Genomic DNA, 23,517 nt, shown 5'->3' with positions numbered 1-23,517 from the left:
AGTGGAAGCACTCTCTGAGAATTAGCGGACAGAATGGAGATGAAAAGGAATATTCATAACCAGGTCAAGTATTTCCTAAAGGTCAGACTCCATCTTCCTAAAGCATATGGAAAATTTCCTGGGGAATGAATGAGCCAAAACAGAAGAAGAATTACAGTTAAAATTCTTAACCTACTGCATAGCCAGTTTTATTTACCATAGTTTGTTGTGGTAAAAAATTAACATCCAAGAACATACAGGAATATTTGCATATAAATGTCCCAGTTACAAATGTCATTGCCTTTGCCCGGGTATGTCATGCAAATACTGTATATCCTTATTACTTCACCAGTACCTGACCTGAGAAACATCAGGAAATTCTGAATCTTATTAGAGGGGAACTGACTTTAAAAACTAAATATAAAAGCCTAAAATTCCTGGACAGCAAAATAAAACTCAGCCTTCAGATCCAGTTTCCAAATTTTAGCTTTCCCCACACCCCAAGAACTGCTGGAAGCTCCTGTAAGATTTCTGTGCAGAAATATGTAATAGCTGATTTTTTGTATGGAGTTCATCTTATCTGGAAAAATACAAATTTGCAAAACACTGCAAATCCTGAAAACCTTTCTATTCACTGATAGAGCTTACTCAAGGTTAATTTAGGAGAGTGTTCTCTGAGTCTTTGCTCCAAACCATGTCCACCGTAAACTATATATAGCAGTACTGGGGGAAAGAGGGCAAGAAGCAACGATGCTATTCTATGCTGACTGTCCTTGGGCTGTTTGCTTCCTTTGGCCAACACCTTTGATTATTTCTGGGTAAGTAGATAGGTCAGCACTGAAATACCAGTGCTGCTTTGCTACCATGCATTAACAGAGCAAACAGCATTTGTCCTAATATTAGTTGCTAAGAGAATTACCATCACTAAGTTGCTTAGAGCAGAGCCTGTCCTCTTTGTGATATCCAATTTGCAATATGTCTAACATGCATGAAGGTATGTTACAGGTGACAGAGGTGTCCCTTGATTTTCAGGGAACAGAAGGTTATCTTTAGCATGGCAAATTATTTACTTTTATATATGTGTTTAAGGAACTTCAGGAAGTTTGAGGATTTTTTCCCCCTAAAACGTTTATGGCAAGACTCCCCCGACTTCTCCAGGAAGGTCAAGTCCTGTAACAGCAGTTTAAGTATAGCAAATATTTTTGAAAAGAAAAAGTTTATAATCAATGAGGCTTTCATCATGAATTCTGAGTATTCAACTAGACTATTAGCTGTAAAGTTCTTCTCATTTATGTTGAATTATTTTTTACTTATTGTAAGCTCTAATCTTTCAGGAGTGGCTTTCTGATAAAATGCCACATAATTTCCTTCTGTGGAGTCATTTTACCAGCTGGCACAGAATAACATCCATTACAGAGTACATTTAATTTGCACAGTTTGTGCAGACACCCACACATTCAGAGATTTCTTTAAGTGTTTGTTTCAACTTACCTATTTACAATTTTATGAACTTCAGTCTTCCCATCATTTTTTGAATGTTCTGGACTGACAGGTGGAGAAGCACTGAGCCACTCTTGAGTTGACAATGTGTTATCTGGAGACAGATCAGTAAACAACGGATCCTCCTCTAGGTCTCTGGGAGATTATATTAGACAAAAACATGATCATTCACAGAACGTTATGGAAGGCAGGAAAATCTCTGGGTCAAAAGGCATGCTTTCTGTTTTTCCTCTCTGAACAAGGATGCTTTCCAGAACACTCTCATATGCACATCTTTTTACCTAGTTAATATGCAGAAACACCAACCTTTAAAAATACCCAACAAACTCTGTTTTGAAGAAAAATCATAACTTCTTGATCTGACCAACAGAGTAGACATTTTTGACTCGTACAAAATCACTGCACTAAATCACTTAAACTCTTTACCCCCATTTTTTACATGAGAGTTATACTCCAGCAAATAATTAGATTATTTCAGATGACTCAGAAATATCTAAATTAAGGTGCCTAAAATAGCTGGTGTGACTAGTCCTTACTCCTCCATCAGTTAAAAAAAAAAGTTACAAGATTTACGTAGGATATTGAAAAGCATTTTATGTAAAGTATCCCAGAAAAGTTCTTCCATCAAAAAATGATTCAAGAACATAAATGTAAGCAAGACACCTAAGTGATTGACTTCAAGAATACTTTCACTGAAAACAATACAAATATGCATAGACTTAAGCAAGGTACATGCATAAGTAAACTGACATATGAAGACCTTTGAGTGTCCATTGTTCCGGAAAGAGGCTTTTGATAATTTTAGCTCTTCTGTTACTGTTCTAAAAATTTCCGTAAGTTGCTGATATAGTAATTTCTGCATCACTTTACAGATATGGATTAATACGTAGAGCACTCAAAGTGCTATCTACACTCACTTTTCTTTCAATTACTGAAAAAAACCTGTTTTGTTCTAAAAATAAGGATCCACGTTAGCTGCTGTGAAAAATTCCCTTCAAAGAAACTTACACTGCTCCTGCAATCTGCCCATTCTCTACCACATCTTTATCTTCTTGAGAGAGAGGCTTGTATTCCATATAGTTTCTTTCTTCTAAATTTCGCAGAACCAAATTATAAAGAATGTGCTCATTGGGTTTTTGCAAAAGGTGCTCAAACATTCGTAAAGTCATTATGCTGATCTGCAACATAAAAAGTAAAAATTCAATAAACTGATGCACCGCTGCCTTATGCTTTTTGCCTTGTATCTGTTTTGTACAACCTAGAACATTGCAATTACTTATTTACATTATGAAAGGAAGCAAAAATCCTAAGAAAAATTATTAAATTGTTATGCTGAATGTGGTATAAACATGGGCAAAGAGTTCACATACATATGAAAATCAGTATGTGGATGTATTTTTTTTCCCTGTAAAACAAAAACTGCTCTAAAATCTGCCAAAATAACAATACAGAGAACATCCATGTAACTTACAACTTAGCATTCCATATTACGATCAGATTCATGCTGGAAGATGGTTATCATTGTGGAAGTCAGACACAGAACAGGACTTAAAGTTAGCAATAAATACCCAGAATAAAACAAAGTAGTACTGGGATATTGCGACTAGAACTATAGGGTAAGATTTTTACATGGCAGTATTATGTAGGCTTTTTAAAGGAGACTGACTTTCAGCAATACAGAGACAATTTTTAAATACAGCTTTAGAGTGCTTAGCTTTGCAAAAATCAACTAATTTATGCAGTTAACTCATTCTGACAGGGTGAGCGGATAAGCATCCTGAATAAAATGGGTATGTGAAGCCATAGATCTGTATTTCAGGGAAGCTTGGTTTTTATTTGAAAAAGTAGAGGGCAGAGGTTGTTTCATGGTAAAAATGAAACAAGCAGCTCCTGAGGAGGGATTTTACTGAAGTAAATTATTTTAGCAATTTTTACTGTGGGTGAAGAGCTTAAAGTTATTATATCATGTTTTAACTGGCATTGTGTATCTTCTCTGACAACACTTACTTTATATAAAAAATAGTAAGCTTTTAACTATACCTTATGTGATAACATGACAGAATTGGCACAACATAAAAAATAACAGCCATGCAACATGTAACAAAACATGAATTAAAATGCAATTACAGAAATTGATTTTGCTCTGTCTTACAGATGAGCAAGTCTAACTAGATATGCATAGGGGGCAAGCAAATTTAGCAAAGAATCTTTATCAATGGGAACAAAGTACTAGCTGGAGAAAACAGCTTGGCTTTCATTTTCAAAAGGGAATTTGTAGGGCTGGCAGTCAGAAGTCTTTTCCTTGGCAAAGATGTTAGCTGACACAAATATGATAAGACCTCACAATGGTGTTTTTACAGACTCGACGCAAACAGAAGCAGCCAGCAGACATTATTATGTCATTATCACTTCTCACCTCATCAGAAATATGATCACAGTGTTCGATTAATCTGTGTCGCAACGGATGTCTGTTGATGTCTGCCAAAGTTTCTGGCTCTCTGTGTTCTCCAAGTATAAAATAAACTATTTCCTGCAGCAGGACATCTGAAGTCACTTGACGAACAATGCGATGCAATAGTGCAGTTGATGTGAGGATGCCGATCTCTGAACTGAACAAAAAATTTCATGTCAGATATGTAGTGGATTTCAGCTGAAAAAACAATCAACTTGATTCAGATTCTGTTCTGCTGTGTCTTGTAGGATGCTACTCACGTTTGCATCAGCTGGGGTTCCATAACATCAATGAAAAATCGTTCCCGCACGGCTTTTGCCATAGCAACAGCAGCAGTCTGAAACAAAAGTAGAAAATGGTATGTCTCAAACTCAAAAGCTAAGAAACAACTGGAACTACTTATTTGCTGAATATATTTGCATCATCTGTAAACATTCCAAACCTTTTGTGCTTCCTTGATGAGTTGATCACAGTAGTCAAACCATGAAAGAAACGAAATCAATGCTCTTTTCCCTGGAAAAGCAGATGCATCCTCTTTGTGGCTGTAGGAATCCAAACTAGAGAACACAGGGAAAAATATTTATAAGAGTCTTGGACTTATTTCTTATTGAACTTAACAGAATAATTAATGATCTACTTGCAACGAAGTGAACATTAAAATTGCTTTTCTGCTAGTTTCTACTATTCTGGCAGTGATATCACTATACAGGTTTTCAGTGGCATGCTATGTACAGCAGAAGAACTCATTTGGTTAAGTATTTCTTGAGCCAGAAGGGAAAACTGATCACCTAGTCTGTTCTCCCAGGAAACACAGACCACAGAAACAGAATCAATAACTCCTGTAGTCAGAGAACCATAAAATGAAGGCAATTGTTCTTTACTCTGTAAGCGACCTCGATCAAGTCCGCCAAAACCACACAGTGTATACCTGCACTAGATTGTATCTTTCAGAAAGAAACATGTATCTCAATTTAAAGGCTCTAAGGAATAACAAATTCACCATTTTCTTTGGTAAAGCAGTCCAGTAATTATTGATCCCAGTATTCAAAGTTGTAGTTTTTTTCCCTTCTAACTTCAGATGCCAAACACCAGAAATTTTGGTAGGCATTTGGCAAATACCTACTTTTTGTCTCAGTACTAACAGATCACGAGCAATTCATAATAATGAAGGCGGAATGTGGAAGAGAAATGTTTTGAGAATCTAACATGCAAGCAGTTAGGATAACAGGCATGTATCTTTTGCTTCATGCTGATGAGTTACGCAGTAACTCTTTCCTTCTTCTTTTTTACTGCAAACATTTTGCACCAACCACCTGCTATCAAATACACCCTTCCTGCCCCCTGCAGCAGCTTACAGTGCTCACTGTGTACAGTGAGAAGTTCATGTTTCCTAAATCCTTGACACCTGAACAAGAAAATAATCTGTACCCAATATTACAGCTACCCCACCGCAAACAGCTAATGTAATTCAGTGGAAAAACTTGCCCCCTGAGGAATCTCTGCAAGGGACTGGCAGCCAAACCTGGCCCCACGTCAGAAATCACACGTACATTGGGTGCCTGAAGTCGTACCACTATGCTGCAGCTGGTATCTCAGCTGCTCTTGAGACTTTAGCATGGAGGTGTGAGTATTTTATACATCTTATCTACCTATAGAAAATTAGTTTTAGTGAGAGGTGTAAAGTCACCTTGGATATTAAAAACAAAAATAAAATTCTTACCCCCAGTTAATTGCCTCCACTGTTTCAATGTCTAAGGGATCCAGTGACTGAGGCAGGGCTTTGTAGAGGGTGGCCAGCCTGTCTGTCAACAATTCACATAAACAAGTGCTTTGAGTCAGGCACTTGGCAGCTGCTGGTTCTGGCAAACTCACCAAAAGCATGAGGCCTTCACAGGCCTTCACTGCTATCCGGCCGTCCTGGCAGAAGGGCATGGAAGAATTAATCAGAGGGTGAATGAAGCTCACTTGAAATCAAGAAGCAAACACCTCCCAAATAAAACCTCTCCATTCCCCCACAGTGAGTGAATGCATTTATTTCTGTTGCCTTTTCAGTAGTTAGAACTTAACTCTAGTGAATTAGGATGATACAAAATGAACCTCACCTGAATCCATGTCAAATACTACGAATGCAACTGCAACCTTCAGGTTAATAAGAACTAGTGCTGTAGGACAGCTTAAGACCAAGTTATTAGACAATGTAAACTATCACTTAACAATAACGAGGTACATCAGTGGATTCGGTTTTCTGCTCTCAACCCTGCTGTAGCAATTAACAGGCTTACCTAACTCTCCTCTAAGTTTTCTAAAAGAATCTGACCATGAATTTGAGGATGGGTAAGACATACAACAGTTGTTTTTAAAAGAAATCAAGCCTCTAGAAATAGCACAGTGCCATTACAAAAAAAGTGAGTTTCGGTAAGTCAGTAAAATTGAAAGTAGTTTTTAAAATATTCTCTTGTGGTATATTTAACCTAATGATTATCCTACGTAGCGGGTCTGTGAAACATGCAGCATCCTACACAAGTTGCTCAAAAAACACATTATCATCAGCAAACTTAATATCAATTTTCTAGAATAGTATTTTTACTGTAATCTGAATTGCAAAGAAAACTGCCTGCAAAACAAACCTCGTTTTACTTTTTATACTTAAAATACAGTGTGTACATATGTGTATATTCACTCCCTCTGCCCACTTCACAGAGCATTCAAACTATTTAATTTTATCACACTAAACAGAACAAAAAAACCAACTCACGGGACTTTTAGTGAGGTTCAGTAGAGAATTCACTAAATTATAGTCTTGATTTGGACGAACAGTGGAGGACTCGGGTGATGATGTGACATTTAGTTCATCCATGCTGAAAGAGAGATCATCCGCCTGTTGCAGGAGATCATCTTCCTTCTCCATGTGCTCCGCTCCAGCAGCACTAGGCATTTCTTCAGGCTGAACGGCCTGTCCTGTGTCTGTTGTCAAAGAGTCTTGGCCTTTCAGCATGTCTTCTGTGATTACACTTGCTGATCCTTTGGAAGCCATCGCTTTTAACTTACTCTGCAAAGCATTTTTTGGAATTACAGGGTTGAAATTACTGTTCATCCTGAAGCAGAAATTTACTAAAAGCAAATTTTTTACATCAGCATTTGAAGTAGTTCTCTACAAGGCTGGATACAGTAACCATGTAGAATGTAATGGGTTGCAGGAGTGTGGGAGTTTTTAAACCTAGAACATCTTTTAATCTGCTTAAATTTCTCTTAAGCCCTGTACCATTTTGTTTCAAGGCTGAATATGCCATTTACAAAGAGATGGCATCTTTTGCTCTCCACCACCGAAGGCACATATTCACTTGATTTGCCCACTCTCTGATAGAAGTTTTTCATTTACCTTAGGAGTGCACCTTCAGACCTTAGCACATACTATAAAACATCCCTTTCTAGGTTAAGGCCTCAAATTCATCTGACGTCTGAAACACTATTTCCAGTTGAAGTCATACAGTCAAACTCATTCTAAACTTCTTGAGATTTTGTCTTCAACAGGAAAGGGAAAAAAACATCTTTTATGACAGCAGAGTACCCTCAGGTTATGTTTCTCATGAAGAACAAGTTGAGTAGATTGAATGGACTGAAGATAGGAGAAGTTAGCATTGGGCACTGGATACTACAACAGATCACAGAGAACCTTCTCAGAAGCTACAAAGCATCTCTACTTAGGCTGAAAGAAAGCAACCCATCTGTCTTCCCATAAATCTGTCTCCAGCACGTAAAAAGACACTTAAATTTGTGCTCTGTGGTACCAAGAAGAAACTCATAGCAAGGCAAGAATTCAGTGTTCTTCTGGCATAAGCACAGGTGAATAATACTTTATTAGAACCATAAATTAGACTTCAGCACATGACATTTTTTTCAAGTGAGTACAGTAGTGAGATTATAAATCCAAATGGTTGTCCTTCTCTATGATAACACCAAAATTATTACAAATATATCTTAAGCATTAATAATTTAGAAGAGTAACCATTTGGGGTTAATGGCATTTAGTACATACAAACCAGCAGGGACTAACTACATGACAGTCTCAGGCAGCAAAGTAGAGAACTGCCGGGAATGCTTGTGTGATTGATGTGCATTCATTGTGGAGAATTTGTACTGAATGTTGCGATACACTCATATAACCAACTCCCTGGAGAGACAACCCAGTGGTAAAAGCAGCACACTGCATGCTGTAAAATACTATTATTTTTGACAACAGTAGAAAAATTACTCCTTCAACATATATATTTGTTTTACAGTGTGAAATGCTTAAGGTTGCAAAGCAACCAAAACGTGTCTGTCTGAACCATGTCTGTCTATCCCTAAATCTTCTAAAGTCCTCCAGTATCATTCCAGAATCATTCCAGGTATTTCATCAATATACAGGAATATCTGAATCATAACAATGAGCCTTGCACATAAAGCAGAACTAAAGGCTGGAACTGCATTTCAGTTCTGCATTATACATTGTTGCTGGCACTACTCAAGTAGCAGGCAGGGTTGCCAAAGAGAAAAGCTACTTTTTTCAAAAATTAGATTATTATTTTATAAAATACTTATCTTATACCAGCCTATTACCTCATGTCTGGACTTTTCTGTCATTTGAAAGGCCATAGTTTGTTTAGCTAAGGCATCGATGAGAAGACCTAAAATATATAAATGTATAAATGCCCCTAGAAATTTGTCCATAGCTCATTACTCTTACACTGGCAGGTAACACAAAGCAGTCTGTACATTGAACAACACATACGCATGAGTTTCTGCGTGTATTTAAGCTTCCTATTGTCTAATCATGCAATTCTGCAGCTTAGCTGCTCACCTGCCTCCTGTAAAGGTGCAAAACAGGATCCTGAATGACCTAATAGAAAAGGTTACATAAAACACATATTCAATGCTTTCTAGACAATGTACTCCTCTAAGTGAATTCAGCAACAACAGAGAGCAGACAATATAGAAATACATTCTTATATTTTCATGACATGTAACTATCAGTTTCAAAATCTGTGGTGGATGATGCCATGTCTAGTGTTCAGGTAGATTTAAAAAGAAATCTGTGAAAAAAATCAAGTGATATCACAGCTAATGAGAATCTCTACTTAATTCATGGTGAGAAATACAAAGCTGGTAAATTGTAGTAATGAAAGTAGAAGTGAACCATGAAACTACTGTTCATTTTATAAAATGAAGGTACAACTTTTTAATGGACACTATATCAGAACTTGTTTAAGGTCTTAAGAGCAGAAAATGAAACACATAGAATCAAGTGTCCCTTTGCGTGGAACAACCAGTTGCAAGGAGTATCTCATGTAAGTTGGGATGAGATGAGATGAGATGGGGCAACTAAGGAATAAACGAATAAGGAAAACCAGGAGGTAACAAGTTTAGCATAAAATAATGACTGAGATACAGGTGATAAGTCAAACATTCCTATGTATGTTCTTTCTCTCTGCACAAGGAAAACTCAGTTTAAAGAAAAGAATAAATTAAAGCCAAGATAAGATTAGTATATGGATTTTAAAGGTTTAAAAAAGTAGAATGCAGTTCTTCCAGTTCTTACTTCCACAACAAAAGCAACGCCCAAGAGATATAGTTATGCCATACAGCCTTATTGGTTAAGCAATATAGGTGAAAGATTTTATTAAAACATAAACAGCATTCTATCAACAAACTATGGGGTAAGGAATCAGACAAAGGAAATCCTGCGTTTGTATATACTCAGCTTTTTATGTTCATGAAATACTGTAGAAATTGATCAGAAAAAGTCCAAGAAGGTAGCAAAACTAACAGATACAGACTGATTTGGAGAGATGTATCTGCATTTCAGTTTTAAGTGTGGGAGATTTGAGAGATAAATGCCACACAGAATTCTGTAAATTTACCCTTTCATGCATGTGAAGGTCAGAAGCAGCTATCAAGTCACAACAATAGCACCTCTAAGAGGCATAGATGTGAACAACCAACATTAGAATATTCTATTCTAATAAAGAACATTTCTGCACACCAAATACCTTATCTGGAAAGAACTATCAGAAGTGCCTTAGGCTACATTTCGAATAATGTTGTGAAGGAAACAGGAGCTACAAGAAATGTTCTTCAGCTTGCCTGAACTCTATAGCCATCATTTTGTGAAACTAGAAATCTCTTTGTAATTTGGAATCACCTGGTTTTCCATGTTTGATTTTTAATATTGTCATTTTGCTATTTTGGGGAAGAACACTGAAGTCTCACAAAACACATGTGGTTCTTATGATTGGGGTTCTCAGGGCATTATTTGAGTATAAGAGTGTTCTTTTCAAAACATACAACTTACACAAATGACATTAAAAGTAATCCTGGTCTGAACTTCTACCATATTCTGCATGTGCTATATCTAAGTTTGCTTCTGAGTGCTTCTAAGGTTTAAACACTAACTTTTCAATCCTTACACAATTTCTACTGCGTGCACAACTACAGTGGATACGATGGCAATCAGGGTGGTATTTAATTAAGGTAAAAATAAACTCAAGATGGATTCTTTACTACTGACTTGTAAGTGATACTCATATACTCGATGGAAAATAACGTATCTTTGCAGTTTAGCAGTCTCTGCTGTTACAGATCTTGTTTGTGCAAAAAAAAAAAAATTCCTGGAGGACACTGTATCTACATCTTTTTACCTATGTATCACATGCTTAACAGACACTGTGTCACCACAGGAAACATCGAAATAGGAGCAGGAGGCATTTCTAAATGGACTTTTATAAATTAAACTTTTACATGCTCTTTCTAAATGGGAACAGAAAGTCAGTCTAGAAATTCTTTCTCCTCCCACTCTGATTTCATCAATGCCACATGTTAAGTTCGAAGAGGGAGTAAAGATATTTGGCTTTCTTACAGAGAGAAAATAATGTCATATTGTAGATTGTGAGCTGGCACTGCAGCTAGACCATATGTGCCACTACCAAATAAGGGCCCAATCCTGCAGAACACTGAGCAACTTGCAAGGTTTCAATGCCCCATGCAATCTGTCCCTTAGTCTTTATTGGGCTGAAGACAAAACAACATAAGAAATCCACGGTCTCCATCACACAGTGTTCTACATGACAATTCAGCCTTACTTTACAAGCACTTTCGCTACAAAGGATAAGGACCTCAGGCAGGTATATTTGTGAGCCCTCAATGAAATTCTTGTAAAAATAATCATAGATATCAAGTCTCTGGAAGCAAAAAAACCCCCAAAATTCTAATATCACAGGAAAAAAAATCACAGAGTGAATGAAAACTAAGCTATGAAGCATGATGTGATACTTCCAGTACTCTAATAGATTTTGTCTGTGACACAGCAAATACACCTGGAAAGTTTTGATTTGATTTACTCACCTCAAGGAAGAAGTTGACTAGGTATGGATCCTCTTTCAGCTTTGCACATACTATACAGAGAAATTGAATTTCTTCATTTTCTGTCGGTGTTGCCAGAACTTCACCGCACAGCCGGATTAATTTCTGTCACATAAAGAAAAGTGAACAATTAAGACAGAGAGTAAGTTATAGTTTTTTCTAGGAATTCTTTTTCTATATACCTACTATAATGATGTATGATTATTGACTTAAACATTTGCTCTAGATTTAGATTGCTGTGAACAAGGTTTCTTTATTAGTTATGACTCGCATTGCAGTGGCAGTTCAAGGCTCTAATCATCAATACATTAAAACCAATATTGCACTCCAACACGTTCTTTAACTCACTTGACAACAGAAGAATTAAAGATACCAGTAGCTACAGCAGAATAAGAGAAACCTGTCATGCAAAAATATAGTTTACTTTATATTTGAACAGTACCTGCACTGGTCTATGCACATTTATGTGCGGAAGAAGAGGTTGCTGTATTCTTCCAAGAAGTTTTGTATAAAAAGCCAAAACTTGCTGTTTCATTCCTGGAGGACACTGAAACAAAACCAGATGAACAATAACAAAAATATAACAAATGCATAGAGAAACATAGATGCAAATTTGTCAATCAAAATGGCTAATTAAACAGCAATAATTTATCCTAAAGTATTTTTTTAAAAATCATCATCTGTTAACACATTACTTTTATCAATATTAACAGAGATCAACAAAAATGTTGCATCTCATTACTGTTTCCTTTTTCAAATTATTCATACTTTCGGTTAATTGCTCTAGTGCAGTCTTCTACCATTCCTTCCAGGAAACATGCCCTATCAATATAGTGATATGGGGAAATTAACTCTGAATTAATTGGCTACAGGTCAGCTGTCTTTTACGGTACTGTGCCACAAAATCCAGCAATTCAGTGAGTCAGTATGTAAGAATACACAACGATAAACTATAAATATCTTGATGTCCACAAAAGGTTTTTTAAATTCATGAGAGACCCTTGTTCTCCTGTCCCCCACGCACCATGTCACATGACAGTGCTTCCCTATCTCCATGAGATCCGATGGCTTGTGGTCCTTTTATGTACCTTTGTTTCTAGCTAAATCCCCCTGACTCTAATGTGTTCTACCATGTTAATAAATGTTGTCATTCCATTGGTCAATTTTAACTCACATCATTTCCCTCATCTGGCTCATGGCACAGGTGAATGGAGCATGGGTGGCAACAGCCAGGAATGACAACTGCCTAAACTGCTTCTCCTTCCCAGGTAACTATCCCTAGATTATTAAACCCTAATTATCACTGTGTTGTCAAGCAATCTGTTGAAAAGAATGGTGAAATATGTACAATCAGGGTGCATCTACAATAATGTAATAAGTCTAAGAGATCGCTGGGAAAGGACATTATTCTTTTTGCAACAGATCTTTACAACATCTTGCAAGCAGTGAACCATGCATTTACTTCAGATGTATCAACTCACAAGTGGCAAAGTATAAAGACAGGCTGTACAAGAATTGCTTGTACAGGCATATTTGCATGAGTGCAGAATGACTTCTCTCAGCTCTTAGAAACATACAACTAATTACCCGCTTCACGTATGTCACCATTTCATGTTAGTTTCTTGACAAAATTTATAGATTACTGAACGAGCTGTATTTCTGGGCAAGTATTTTCAATACATCAGGTATCCTAGCCTGATCGTAGGACAGCTGGTATAGCAACAGGAATTGTAGAGCTCTGGTCCTTCCAGAGCAAGGAACATCCCAGGCTCAGACAGCTAGTACCCTACCTTGTCTATATATGTAAAAATGAGTAGATTAAAAATTCATGACAAAGTGTAAAAGACTGACTGAGACTGAAACCCTGGAGAGCTCCATTTATCCTTAGTACAGGATACACCACACTTTCCTAACTGCATCTGCATCATGATACAAAAAGTTCTAGCACAAGGGCTGCCAAGTTAATTCACCCATGATCCATCCAACCCCATACATTCCAGCTCATAAGTCTGCCAAGAAAGATAGCAACAAGAATGCACCAAGACCACGAAGCTAATTTCACATGTGCCACAAAGCAGACATGAGAAGAACCAGACAACATTGCCAAGGGTTGCATTCATACCAACGACCAGGATGTGAAAGCTGTCTGGGGATCAGCTTAAGTCACTGCTTTCTGACATGGAAGTCTTTCTGAGCGGTACCTCATCACATTCAGAAAAATTAAACAAAATTTGTATTTAATACACTTTTCACCTAAGAATCTCCCAACACTTAACAAAAGACAGGGGATAATAACTGTCTTGTAGAAGCCAGAAAAGTTCTAGACTGAACAAAAATGTTTTTCCTACTTCTAGCTTCACACAGTCAATATTGTCAGTGTGGTGAGTAACAAATCTCAGGGTTCTGCCTTAGTCAGCATCTCACTGGTTGCCTCATTTTGATGGCACTTGTAAAAGACTGTTATTTGTAGTATGTTGGCAACATAAGTAAACAGCTATTTGCTAGAGTTCAGTGTGCCATGCTACCACCTACTGCAGAACTTCAGTCCTAATTCAATTAGGAGCTCACACAAAAGATAATCTGCTCTGCTGAGAAGTACATACATCAGCTTTTCCTAGTGTGTAGAGTGTCTCCAAAATCTTGTGATGTAGCAAATATTCCATACATGGTCCTGTTTCACCTGATTCCCTCTCATTTTCTTCTTGAAGCAGAATATCCAACATCTGTTCCAGGTGAGAAGGAATATTGGTATCAGTCACAGGAGCTTTGTCATCTAAATAGAAGAGATGTGCAATTAAGAATGATTAAAATATTGTTCTCACTCGCTGGAAGTTCAGTTAAGATTTGAAAACATGACTCTTACAGGTAGTAAGTTTTTTAACATGTCTTAAATTGAATTTTCAGAACCATATCTGGAAATATAAACTGGAATATGCATTAGGCAGATATCTAACCTCGCAATGGGGAAAAGGTGAAATGACAAATTTCAAAACATGCATTAATTACACAGTCAAAAAGGAAAACTTTTACAGCCAGAAAACAAGCTTAGGGAGAGAAAGGTTCAACTCTCAATCTTCCAGTTAGTATCCACCCTGCCTTGATACCTTCCTCTTTGACTTTTCACATAGTATTCTGAAATCTATACACAGCCTCTAACATCAGCTTAATCTGCAGCTGATCAGTTCCTTTACAAACCAGATAACTAAGTAAATAATTTTTCTAATGATAACAACAAAGAAAACTCAAACTCTATGCTGTTTATTCCTCAGAAGCTTTTAGATTTGCCTTTCATACTTTCTGCATTAAGACAACAGTCTGTCAAACTTTATGAAGGAAAGGGTAAGACTGATTTCATTATACTAAAATCAGGAAACTGCTGTGGATTTATGCCATTGGCAGTGGGAGCTGGTCTTAACGTGTTGCAGAGCACATCCACATGTGGAGATTTTCTTTTTTATTTTTTTTCAGCTAAATTCTCCTTGAACAACTATCCCACTAGGGAAATGTTTACTACTTCTTATGCAATAATCTAAAAATAACTGTCACTTGCATACAAATGGCAACAAGATCACAAAGGAAAACTGCCATGTCAGAGTGATTTTGGTCTCCACCACAACCTCCAGTTAGCCTAGAGTGTTTTGCTTGAATTTCCTAGGCATAATTCTGCTCCCACTGCAGCGGTTAGCAATATATCCACTGAGTGGAAACTTGTTTCTCACAAGACTTGTGAAAGTCTGGGAGAGAGGTCAGCCTTTATTCTGCACCACTTAATCACAGGTATCAGCTTTCTCCTACCACCCTGTCACTTCTACCTCGGGAAACATCACATAGCGTTCCAAAAGACGGGTATTTAGAACCAAGGGTCGAGTTTCAGCTTGTAAGAGTAAATATTGATATAAACAAGATCACCACTCCCAGACACAAACACTATTCAACAGCTAGTCTAGGAGAAATGCAGAACTAATAAGTTTGAGGAAAGCATGGTAACATTCATTAACATTCATTTTTAAAACTTAATAGTTTAATAACTAGAACTGAAAATTATACATTTAAATGTTGAATAACTGTTGTAGGAGACCAGGGAAAAGTTTAAGAAAAAGCAACTACAGCCATGTTTCATCAGCATACCCATTTTTTATAAGAGCAAAATAAGGTCTGGCTAAATTTTAACAAAATGTGTTCTAAATCTGCTCACAAACTCACTTTTCAGAGTGATGTTATCAAAATACCTTTAACGGAGACAAGACACTAAAGAAAAAATACCTTATACTGAGTACCCAGAATTCATATATGTTTGGTAAAATCTATGAACACAAAATCACTTTTGTTAAAATCTTGGAAAGAAAAAAGAAAATCCCTGATGCAAAACAATAAAAAGGTTAACAGCAGGGATTACATTTCTGTACTTGTCTGTTTAGATTAAACAGAATATGTGAAGAAAGAAATTGGGTCGCATGTGAAAAGGTACAATTCTCTACATGGTACTCAGGAAAGAAGAACTTCCCCCTCAATCGTTTTTCATGCCTCCATTTGAAAGGCTGAATGGAGGTACGCAATATTTTTCATTACTAATTATTATACTTGGTATTTTGATAAAAAACATGACTCATTTTAGTATTTCTTAATCTTTACTTTTTAACAACACTGAAACTGAGAATTCTAGTTTTCACAATAAAGAGACAAAACCCAAATGTTTTCTTCTTTTACCTGATGTCTCTATGTAGTAATGGGTGATTGCTTTCCAGTGGTAAACGAAATCTTCTTGTAAAGGAAGGGAAGGTGCGAGCTATGGGGAAAACAAAAAACAACCAAAAAACAGTTAGGAATGAAATAAACATATTTCCTCAGAGATTAAATTGAATTTTATCTTATACTTGGAAGTAAACTGCCACAGTCTAGTGCTACTCTGTGCTCTTTTACCTTTAACAAGGACTACATACATTATTCATAGTATGAGCCCCATGCCATACTGCCTAGCTTGTGAACATCAATAACAACCTCTATGATGTCTCTACAACCAGACAATCTATTTGAAGCAACAAAAGCAACTGCTCATACAGCAAAGCTACACTACAAACATAGGTTTGCATTGTTTAGATCTCAGAGTTTTGTCCTGTAGGAAAAAATCATGTTCTTTTACATCTGCTCTTGACGCCATCTTCCCTTTCTGCATGCTCTGTTCTCCTCTCTCCCTCAAAAATACCAATTAGTTGCTTCATACAGTTTTTACCATGCCTTTTTTTCCTGTTAACTACAAATGCTAAAAGATCTTTGTTTCTTTTTTTTGTTGCACATCAGGCCCAGCTGCAGAGCTTAACAGGTTGTTCTTTTTTTTAACAAACACATTTCTTACTTCATTTTTGAAAGAAAAGGAAGTTTCTTCTTTTCTGGAGGATTTTGGGATGGCCAGCTGGGTGTGACTGGCATCCAGGAATAACGTTGCAAGAACGGAACACAGCTTCCCACGCAGTCAACATCAGTACCGCTCCTTCCTCACCCAGCTTGAGACAGGGTGCCCTGAGGCCCATTACACTACAGGCACGAACAACTGCTACACCATAGGCAGCATGTGAAAAAAGGATCACGATCATTTTACCAGTCTGCTCGCCAAACCGAGAGTTGAGGCAAACACTGAATTTGTGACCACATATAAAACGTTCAGAGCTGGTAAAATCAGGAATCCAACAGGGAAAAGGCCCACCACTCAACAGATCATATGAGTGTCTGTCGTTCCTGAGGCTTAATCCTACTTCTTGCTTGAGGCATTTTTTTGACAATCAAGTCCTCATGTCATTCTTCTATAGGCAATGCTGAAATAAAGGATTATCACTTAACATGATGGTAGCAGTGACATCTGTGGGCAAACAGAGAGAATCCCATGTATAAATTGGTGTGTCCATTTTGGAAGGGTAAGGAGTTGAACCATCCCAACAAGCTATGGAGTCCAGCCCTTCAGAGACTCACAGAGTGCCTGAGGTTGGAAGGGACCTCTGGAGCTCATCTGGTCCAGCCCCCCTGCTCAGGCATGGCTACCTGGAGCCAGCTGCCCAGGATCATGCCCAGACAGCTTCTGAATATCTCAAAGGATGGAGACCTCTTTGGGACCCGTGCTTGGTCACCCTCACAGTGAAAAAGTTTTCCTCCCAGAAGCTACAGATACCACATTTGAGATTAATAACTGAATTTGTCTAGTGTCTCCTCGTAGGGCCTAAAAAGTGCTGAGTTGCCTCAGTTCTTGGACAAAGAGAAGCACAGGGCTCCGACATCTCTATACTCTTCACTGAGTAGTGTTGGTCTCTTTGAAAAAGCCTTGGAAGTTTGCTACATCAGTCTTTTTTTCTCCTTGAATTTAATGACACTTAAATTTATCTTGGTAAAGACATGAAGCCCAGTATATGAACAGCATGCTCTGCCATGATAAGAAAGTGGAATGCTAATTGTTAACGACCCTTTGCACACGGAACTTTGAAATGCAAGACTTTAAAAAAGCTGCGGTGCTTGGCAACTATCTACGCCAGCATCCTGTGTGGAAATGTGCCCTCACAAATGGCAACTAGGAAACCAAACTGACATTGCTTATTCATTCCCTGACAGTCTGTGGACTCATTAAGTCTTCCATATTTACATGGCTGGGCACTGAGAGTGGCACTTTAGCACACCAGCTACCATAGAATAAATATCAGGACACCGTACACTGGACAAAACTAGTTTATTTTACTATGAAGTTTACTAGGTTATTGAAATTCAGAAGAATAACTGAACAAACTGAAGACTGAGCATATGATATTTTGTATCATGCTTCGTATGTCACACTTGCTGCTGTAGATGCGTATTTCAAGCAGTATAATGATCATTTTGCATCTTTTTGGAATAAAACTACACTAAAACCTCAAGTCCGCCTGAAGAATAGCACAGAGACCAGTTCTGAGGAATAACAGGCCTTTCAGACCACTCTATTTCCAAAGTAACACATGACAGATAACATTAAAGATTTATCCTTGACTGATGTGATTTTCCTCTCCACTTCTTCCAGCCTCATCTGCCTCAAGATGAATTTAGTGCCTCTAAGCAGTGCCAGGAAAAGGATTTCATTTCTCGGCACTGTCAACAATTTATCCACGGCGGGAGAGAATTGTGGATACAGACGTTCTTCCTCCCAACAAACGCCTCCAGGGACTCCTCTCGGAGGTGAAAAGGTAATTTGGGGACAGGTCCTGTCCTTTTTAATTAAAATACTCAGTGATTTCACAGAGTCTTGTCTGATCGAGGACTACAAGACAGAGATACCAAACAGAGATACCATTAGCACGTGTGTGCACTGTGCAGGTGTACATGCATGCCCACAGGGAATATGTGACCAACCTGGCCACAAACTGGACCTGGTGATACCGAGCTGTGGGAGCTTCGCCTGCATTGGGCTACCAGACTCAGCAACTCCGAACAATATAGAAAAATTGTACTTCTTTACTTGTTAGCTAAAGTAGCCCCATCCCCAAATACTCCCACCCCCAAATTCCTCTTCCCACTGCAGATGGACCTAGTATAAACCTGCCTTTTACAGCACAGCTATTCCAGGGAATATTTAACAGAGATGTAACTCCAGCAACACTATGTATTATTCTGAGAGAAGTGTTTTCCTGACAAAAAATAAAAATAAAAAAACCCCTAACCTTCTTAACTTAGTTATTCAGACACAAAATCAAGGTAAAGACCAAGACTAAGATACCAGCTCATACACAAACAAAGCCCAGCACTGGAAAGCATTAGAAAAATGTAAGCTCCCAAACACTTGGTTGACATGCTTTAACCCTACTAGGACAGGTAATTCTCAGATGAAGTTGTAGTTTCTATTTTAGGCTGAATTATTAGCTACCAGCTGAGATTAAATATATGTTACAGTTGCCAATCTGAATAATCACTCTTTTGTAAAAGTACACACACTTGTATAAAGATTCTGAAGCACAACAAAATTCATTGTGAAGGCCATTAATTCCTGTTATTTGTTTAATTTGAAGGAATTGACTTAAAAGTAGTTATTTCTCACAGTTATATTAATTCATTTTGATGTAATAGCACATGTTCTTACTAATTTTTGAGCTATCGATTTGTAATCTCAAAGTAAAGTTCTCCTCCTTTGGGGAAAAAAAACCCAACCACATCTTAAAGACTGCAGTGTAGGTGTTGGTATACCAAATAGCCAAAACCCACTGAACACTACTAAAAGCCAGCCCATTTGAGCAGACATTGATTAGCTCTTCCATCTGGTCCCCAACTCCAGCAGTCAAGCTCCCTGGGAGTGAGCGAGTGAGTCTTCTCATTTTCAAGCTAAACTTAACACATGCTGCCTTATAATTCTGGTGATAATATGTTACTAATGATCGAACCTCACTCCTTCCAGGAAAAGTGCTGTTCTCAGGAAAACTAGAGATCTTTGACCAGAACTATAGTTTGCCCATTATAAAATCTGTCCAAAATACAATTCCACGCAGTTTTCAAAAGCATACAGAATTTGTGTTTAGACAGCAAAAAAAATAATATCAAGAGCAAAGAAACCTATAAATATTTGGTATTTAACAGCAATTCCTTTGTGCATGTAAAAACCATTGTCATATTTTTCATGCATGCTTTTCAGAAGTGCAATTCAATACTGAAAAGAATGGAAACAACGGATGCTGGTGTTATCCCTCAATATATTTTGGACAGTTTACAAAGTAAAGAAAACACTGTATAAAAGAATAACAGGTACTGTCTGGTCAGAAGCCAGAGTGAAAGAGAAAGCAGAAACTGGGTCAAAGAGAAATGAAGGGGAAGTGCACACACACTCCCCTGACTGAAACAAGGAAAACTACAGCAGTCGCTCGATGTTTTTCTTCGATCTTACTACTTTATGAGTGTGAATATTTGCCCTGAGGGAAAATCTGAGAAAGGAGTAATGCCTGACGGTTTACTTTATTTCTTCAGATGACGAATGCACAGTTTATAATGGTCACTGCTTTCACATATAAAATTAAGACTGCACATGCTTGCAAGCCATGCATTAAATTTTGTCATCATAATTTGTTAATTGCAGCACAACGTTAAAACAATCAGTAATGTGAGGTCATTCCATGAAATAAAGCGGGTTCAAGAAGAATAAATCTTGTTCTAAGCAGTTATGCAATTAATGATTTTGGAGCAGTACTTGTAGCAAGTGACTCAATTTCTTTCAAAGATCCATTTTGCCTCAAAACATGAACAGAAAAGAAGCTACTTAAAAGCATGTTAAGGTACCAGTGTAAGAGATACAGCGGAATAACAGGTTGGTAGAGAGGGGTCCCAAAAATGTGCAACAGACACCAAAATCTAAATTCACTCCCAGATACTAAGAGAGTGATACAAATAATCTTGTTTGACAGCAGATTGCAAAACAACCAAAATCATATTTTTCCTGCTCAAGGTACACAGCTCAAAAACATCCTTTTGAGTTGACTATTAAGATGAAACATCTCCTGAAAGCCCAAATCAAACACAAACAAAAGTCCTTTGAACACCAAGTGACCACTTTACAGACAAGCTATTTTGTCTATGGAAACATGAGTGAAGAGCACAAGATAGAAGAAAAAAAGTGCTGCTTTTTTATTGTACACTACAGTTTGTATGTTGCTGAGAACGCAGCTCTCCTAGAATATGTTTGGGGTAAAAGTATATAAAAAATGCATAGCAAAGAAAAAACATCTTGGGGACAAGCCACACATAAACTGTCACAGATTCATTAATATTAACACCATAAAGCAACAACATTTCTATTCTGCCCTGAAGTAAGGTAACAGAACAAAGACTGCAGTCCCCTCCACCATCCTCACCAACCCACACAACCCAGTTTAAGGATCCTCTATTGGAACAATACCACCATTGTGTTTGCTCATCTGGATGCTGCAGAGAAATCCAGAAAGGGCAAAAAAACCCTAAAATACTGGCAGGATTGACATATGATAAGAGGTGGCAAAAAATAGGATTCAGTTGTAACGAAAATCAGAAATATAATTTCACACACTTGGATAATTTAGGCAGAAAAGACTGAAAGTTTTGAGTTATTCAAGAAAAAGTCTTAATAAAAAGCAACTGGTCCCTTATGGTTTGCCTCATCACAGTTCTGTTATGAAGACAGTCAATTACAGTGAAAGGCAAATACTTCTATGTGTATTAGACTGTCGACCTTTGGAACACTTCGTCATAGTTCAGAGATGGCATATTGAGGGTAAGATAACAACGATTATCTAATAACACAGGAACTCTTTCTATTTAAATGCATCTCTCTAAGGTCGGCAGGCCAGCGGGCCCCGAAGCAGGACAGGAGCGTTATATAAGTGATGTGCAGGAGAAAGGACAGGGTAGAAGGGCTACCCGAACAATTCTGATTTAAAGTACTCCTACCAATGGAAGCTAAGCCTAGGCACTTCGAGTGTGTTTAACTGTCCAGCTCATCTGAAAACTGTACAGCTGCAATTGAATTCCTCTGAGAGTAGGCACACAAAACCTTTGAGAATTTATACCTTAGTTACCAGTTCCGTTGATGATATTCAGGGCTGAAACAGAGTCCACTTGAGGCTGCACAAGCTGTACTTGCTCCACAGCAGTAACAGCAAGTAAAAATGATGCTCCGAATTCTCTAGGTTCTGAAAACAGCAGGCAGCCTCAAGGTGGACTTCTCTAATATTTAGGATTTGCACCAGTTTTCATGTTCAGAATAGAAAAACTAAATAGCCCTCATACTTTCATTAAAGAGAGAACAAAACAACCATTTAAAGTCACATACAGCTCCAAAACTCATTAAAAGTTTCTATTTCTCAGCTCTGTCTTTGAATTAGTGGGTCAAACTTCCTAGATAAAGTAAGAAACATTCTTAATACCCTCTTGCTTTTGCAATTCTGTTTCATTTCTAGCATGTGGTGCTTGGTATTTGTCACAACCCTGTAGATGCAATTTAGTGCAGTATTTACTATTAGGAGATCCATCACAGTGGTGTTAGCAGAATGAAGCAATTCTAAAAGGGACAACATATAGCATGTTGTTTGATAGCAGTCACTTGCAAAATGTTATCAAACTGTTTCTGGGGTTTTTGGGGGGGGGGGGGGGGGTTAAATGAAAAAAGTTTTTCTAGTCCCTGCTATCTCTACTTTTCCCCCTTTCCATTAAACTCATTCATTGTTCCTAGTTTTTTATGGATCTCAAATAAATGCAGTTATTTTTGTTTATTTTTTGTACACATCAATAATGTAAACTTTCTTTTATGAATAACTTTTATTAGATATCCTGAATCAGTAGGCCTGAAAGAATGACTTCTCCTCCTCTCCTGAAGCTCTCAGTCATCCACTCTTATTCAAAATGTGGCAAAGCTCACCATAACAGGATTTCTTCAGTCAGGCAGCCACTAATTTCCGTTTCTCCTCTGGCCACAGAGAGTTTACAAATAAGTCATTTCATCACTATTTAAAACATTTCTTTCCAATTGCCACTCTGCCACTAAAGAAGCAAACTAGGAACCTGCAATTAATTAATACGTGCTTAACTGTAAAACCTGAATAGTCCTGCTAAAGCCTGCAGAACTACGGGCACATATGAAGTCAAGCATATGCTTCAGTATCTGCAGCATCGAGGCATACATAAATGCACAAAGGCTGTCCCTCACATGCAGCAGGATTTGGCATTCAGGCTCTCTTCTCAACCATTAGGATTTGGCGTGCAGGCTCTTTTTTCAACCATTTGAACCATTTTCCTTCAACACTTTCCACCTTCGCTTCCATGAGTATTTCACTTCCCGTTTTTAGCACCTAACCAAAGAAGCACCTCTTCAAACTCCGTCTGTGGGTGTCTTGGCTCACTGAGAAAGGTGCTGAAAGCCACACACGTTACTACTAGGACTCCACCTCACCGAAAAGCAAACAAAAATAAACCGTGTAGACAGTAAACAAGTCCTGATAAGCAGGCAGCTAAACGCGGCCTACAGAAATGGCAGCCTCAGAAATCGGCCTTGCTGCTTCCCTCCGCCCCGGGCGGCGAGGGGCACAGATGTGCGAGTCTCCGTGACAAAATCTAACGGAACATACACAACCCCGGGTGCCCTCGGCCTCCCTTCCCACCCTACCCAATTAAAAAGAAAACCAGGTATGAAAACGTCGGTTTGGAAGCGATAACATCACACAAAAGCA

The 23,517-nt window shown here is 37.9% G+C and overlaps 1 protein-coding gene across 2 annotated transcripts in view; it reads right to left on the bottom strand.

Moving 5' to 3' along the window:
- The window catches only part of FHIP2A (FHF complex subunit HOOK interacting protein 2A), a 36,559-nt gene that overhangs the window by 12,201 nt on the left and 841 nt on the right, over positions 1-23,517 (bottom strand). Inside the window, exons 2-13 of one of the 2 annotated variants that reach the window (XM_074875357.1) lie at positions 16,037-16,115; positions 13,933-14,102; positions 11,772-11,876; positions 11,312-11,434; positions 8,772-8,810; positions 6,687-6,980; positions 5,652-5,848; positions 4,374-4,488; positions 4,192-4,268; positions 3,896-4,088; positions 2,488-2,657; positions 1,471-1,614 (exon numbers count right to left, since the gene is read on the bottom strand). In XM_074875357.1, the coding sequence (XP_074731458.1) occupies positions 1,471-1,614; positions 2,488-2,657; positions 3,896-4,088; positions 4,192-4,268; positions 4,374-4,488; positions 5,652-5,848; positions 6,687-6,980; positions 8,772-8,810; positions 11,312-11,434; positions 11,772-11,876; positions 13,933-14,102; positions 16,037-16,115 (1,706 nt within the window). The remainder of the gene's footprint in view (positions 1-1,470; positions 1,615-2,487; positions 2,658-3,895; positions 4,089-4,191; positions 4,269-4,373; positions 4,489-5,651; positions 5,849-6,686; positions 6,981-8,771; positions 8,811-11,311; positions 11,435-11,771; positions 11,877-13,932; positions 14,103-16,036; positions 16,116-23,517) is intronic. The other variant, XM_074875358.1, reaches the window with a different exon arrangement.

Source organism: Strix uralensis, chromosome 7, assembly GCF_047716275.1.
Source record: "Strix uralensis isolate ZFMK-TIS-50842 chromosome 7, bStrUra1, whole genome shotgun sequence".
NCBI classification, from domain to species: domain Eukaryota; kingdom Metazoa; phylum Chordata; class Aves; order Strigiformes; family Strigidae; genus Strix; species Strix uralensis.
The sequence above is the reverse complement of the archived record's forward strand: the minus strand, read 5'-3'. Positions and strand labels throughout refer to the sequence as shown.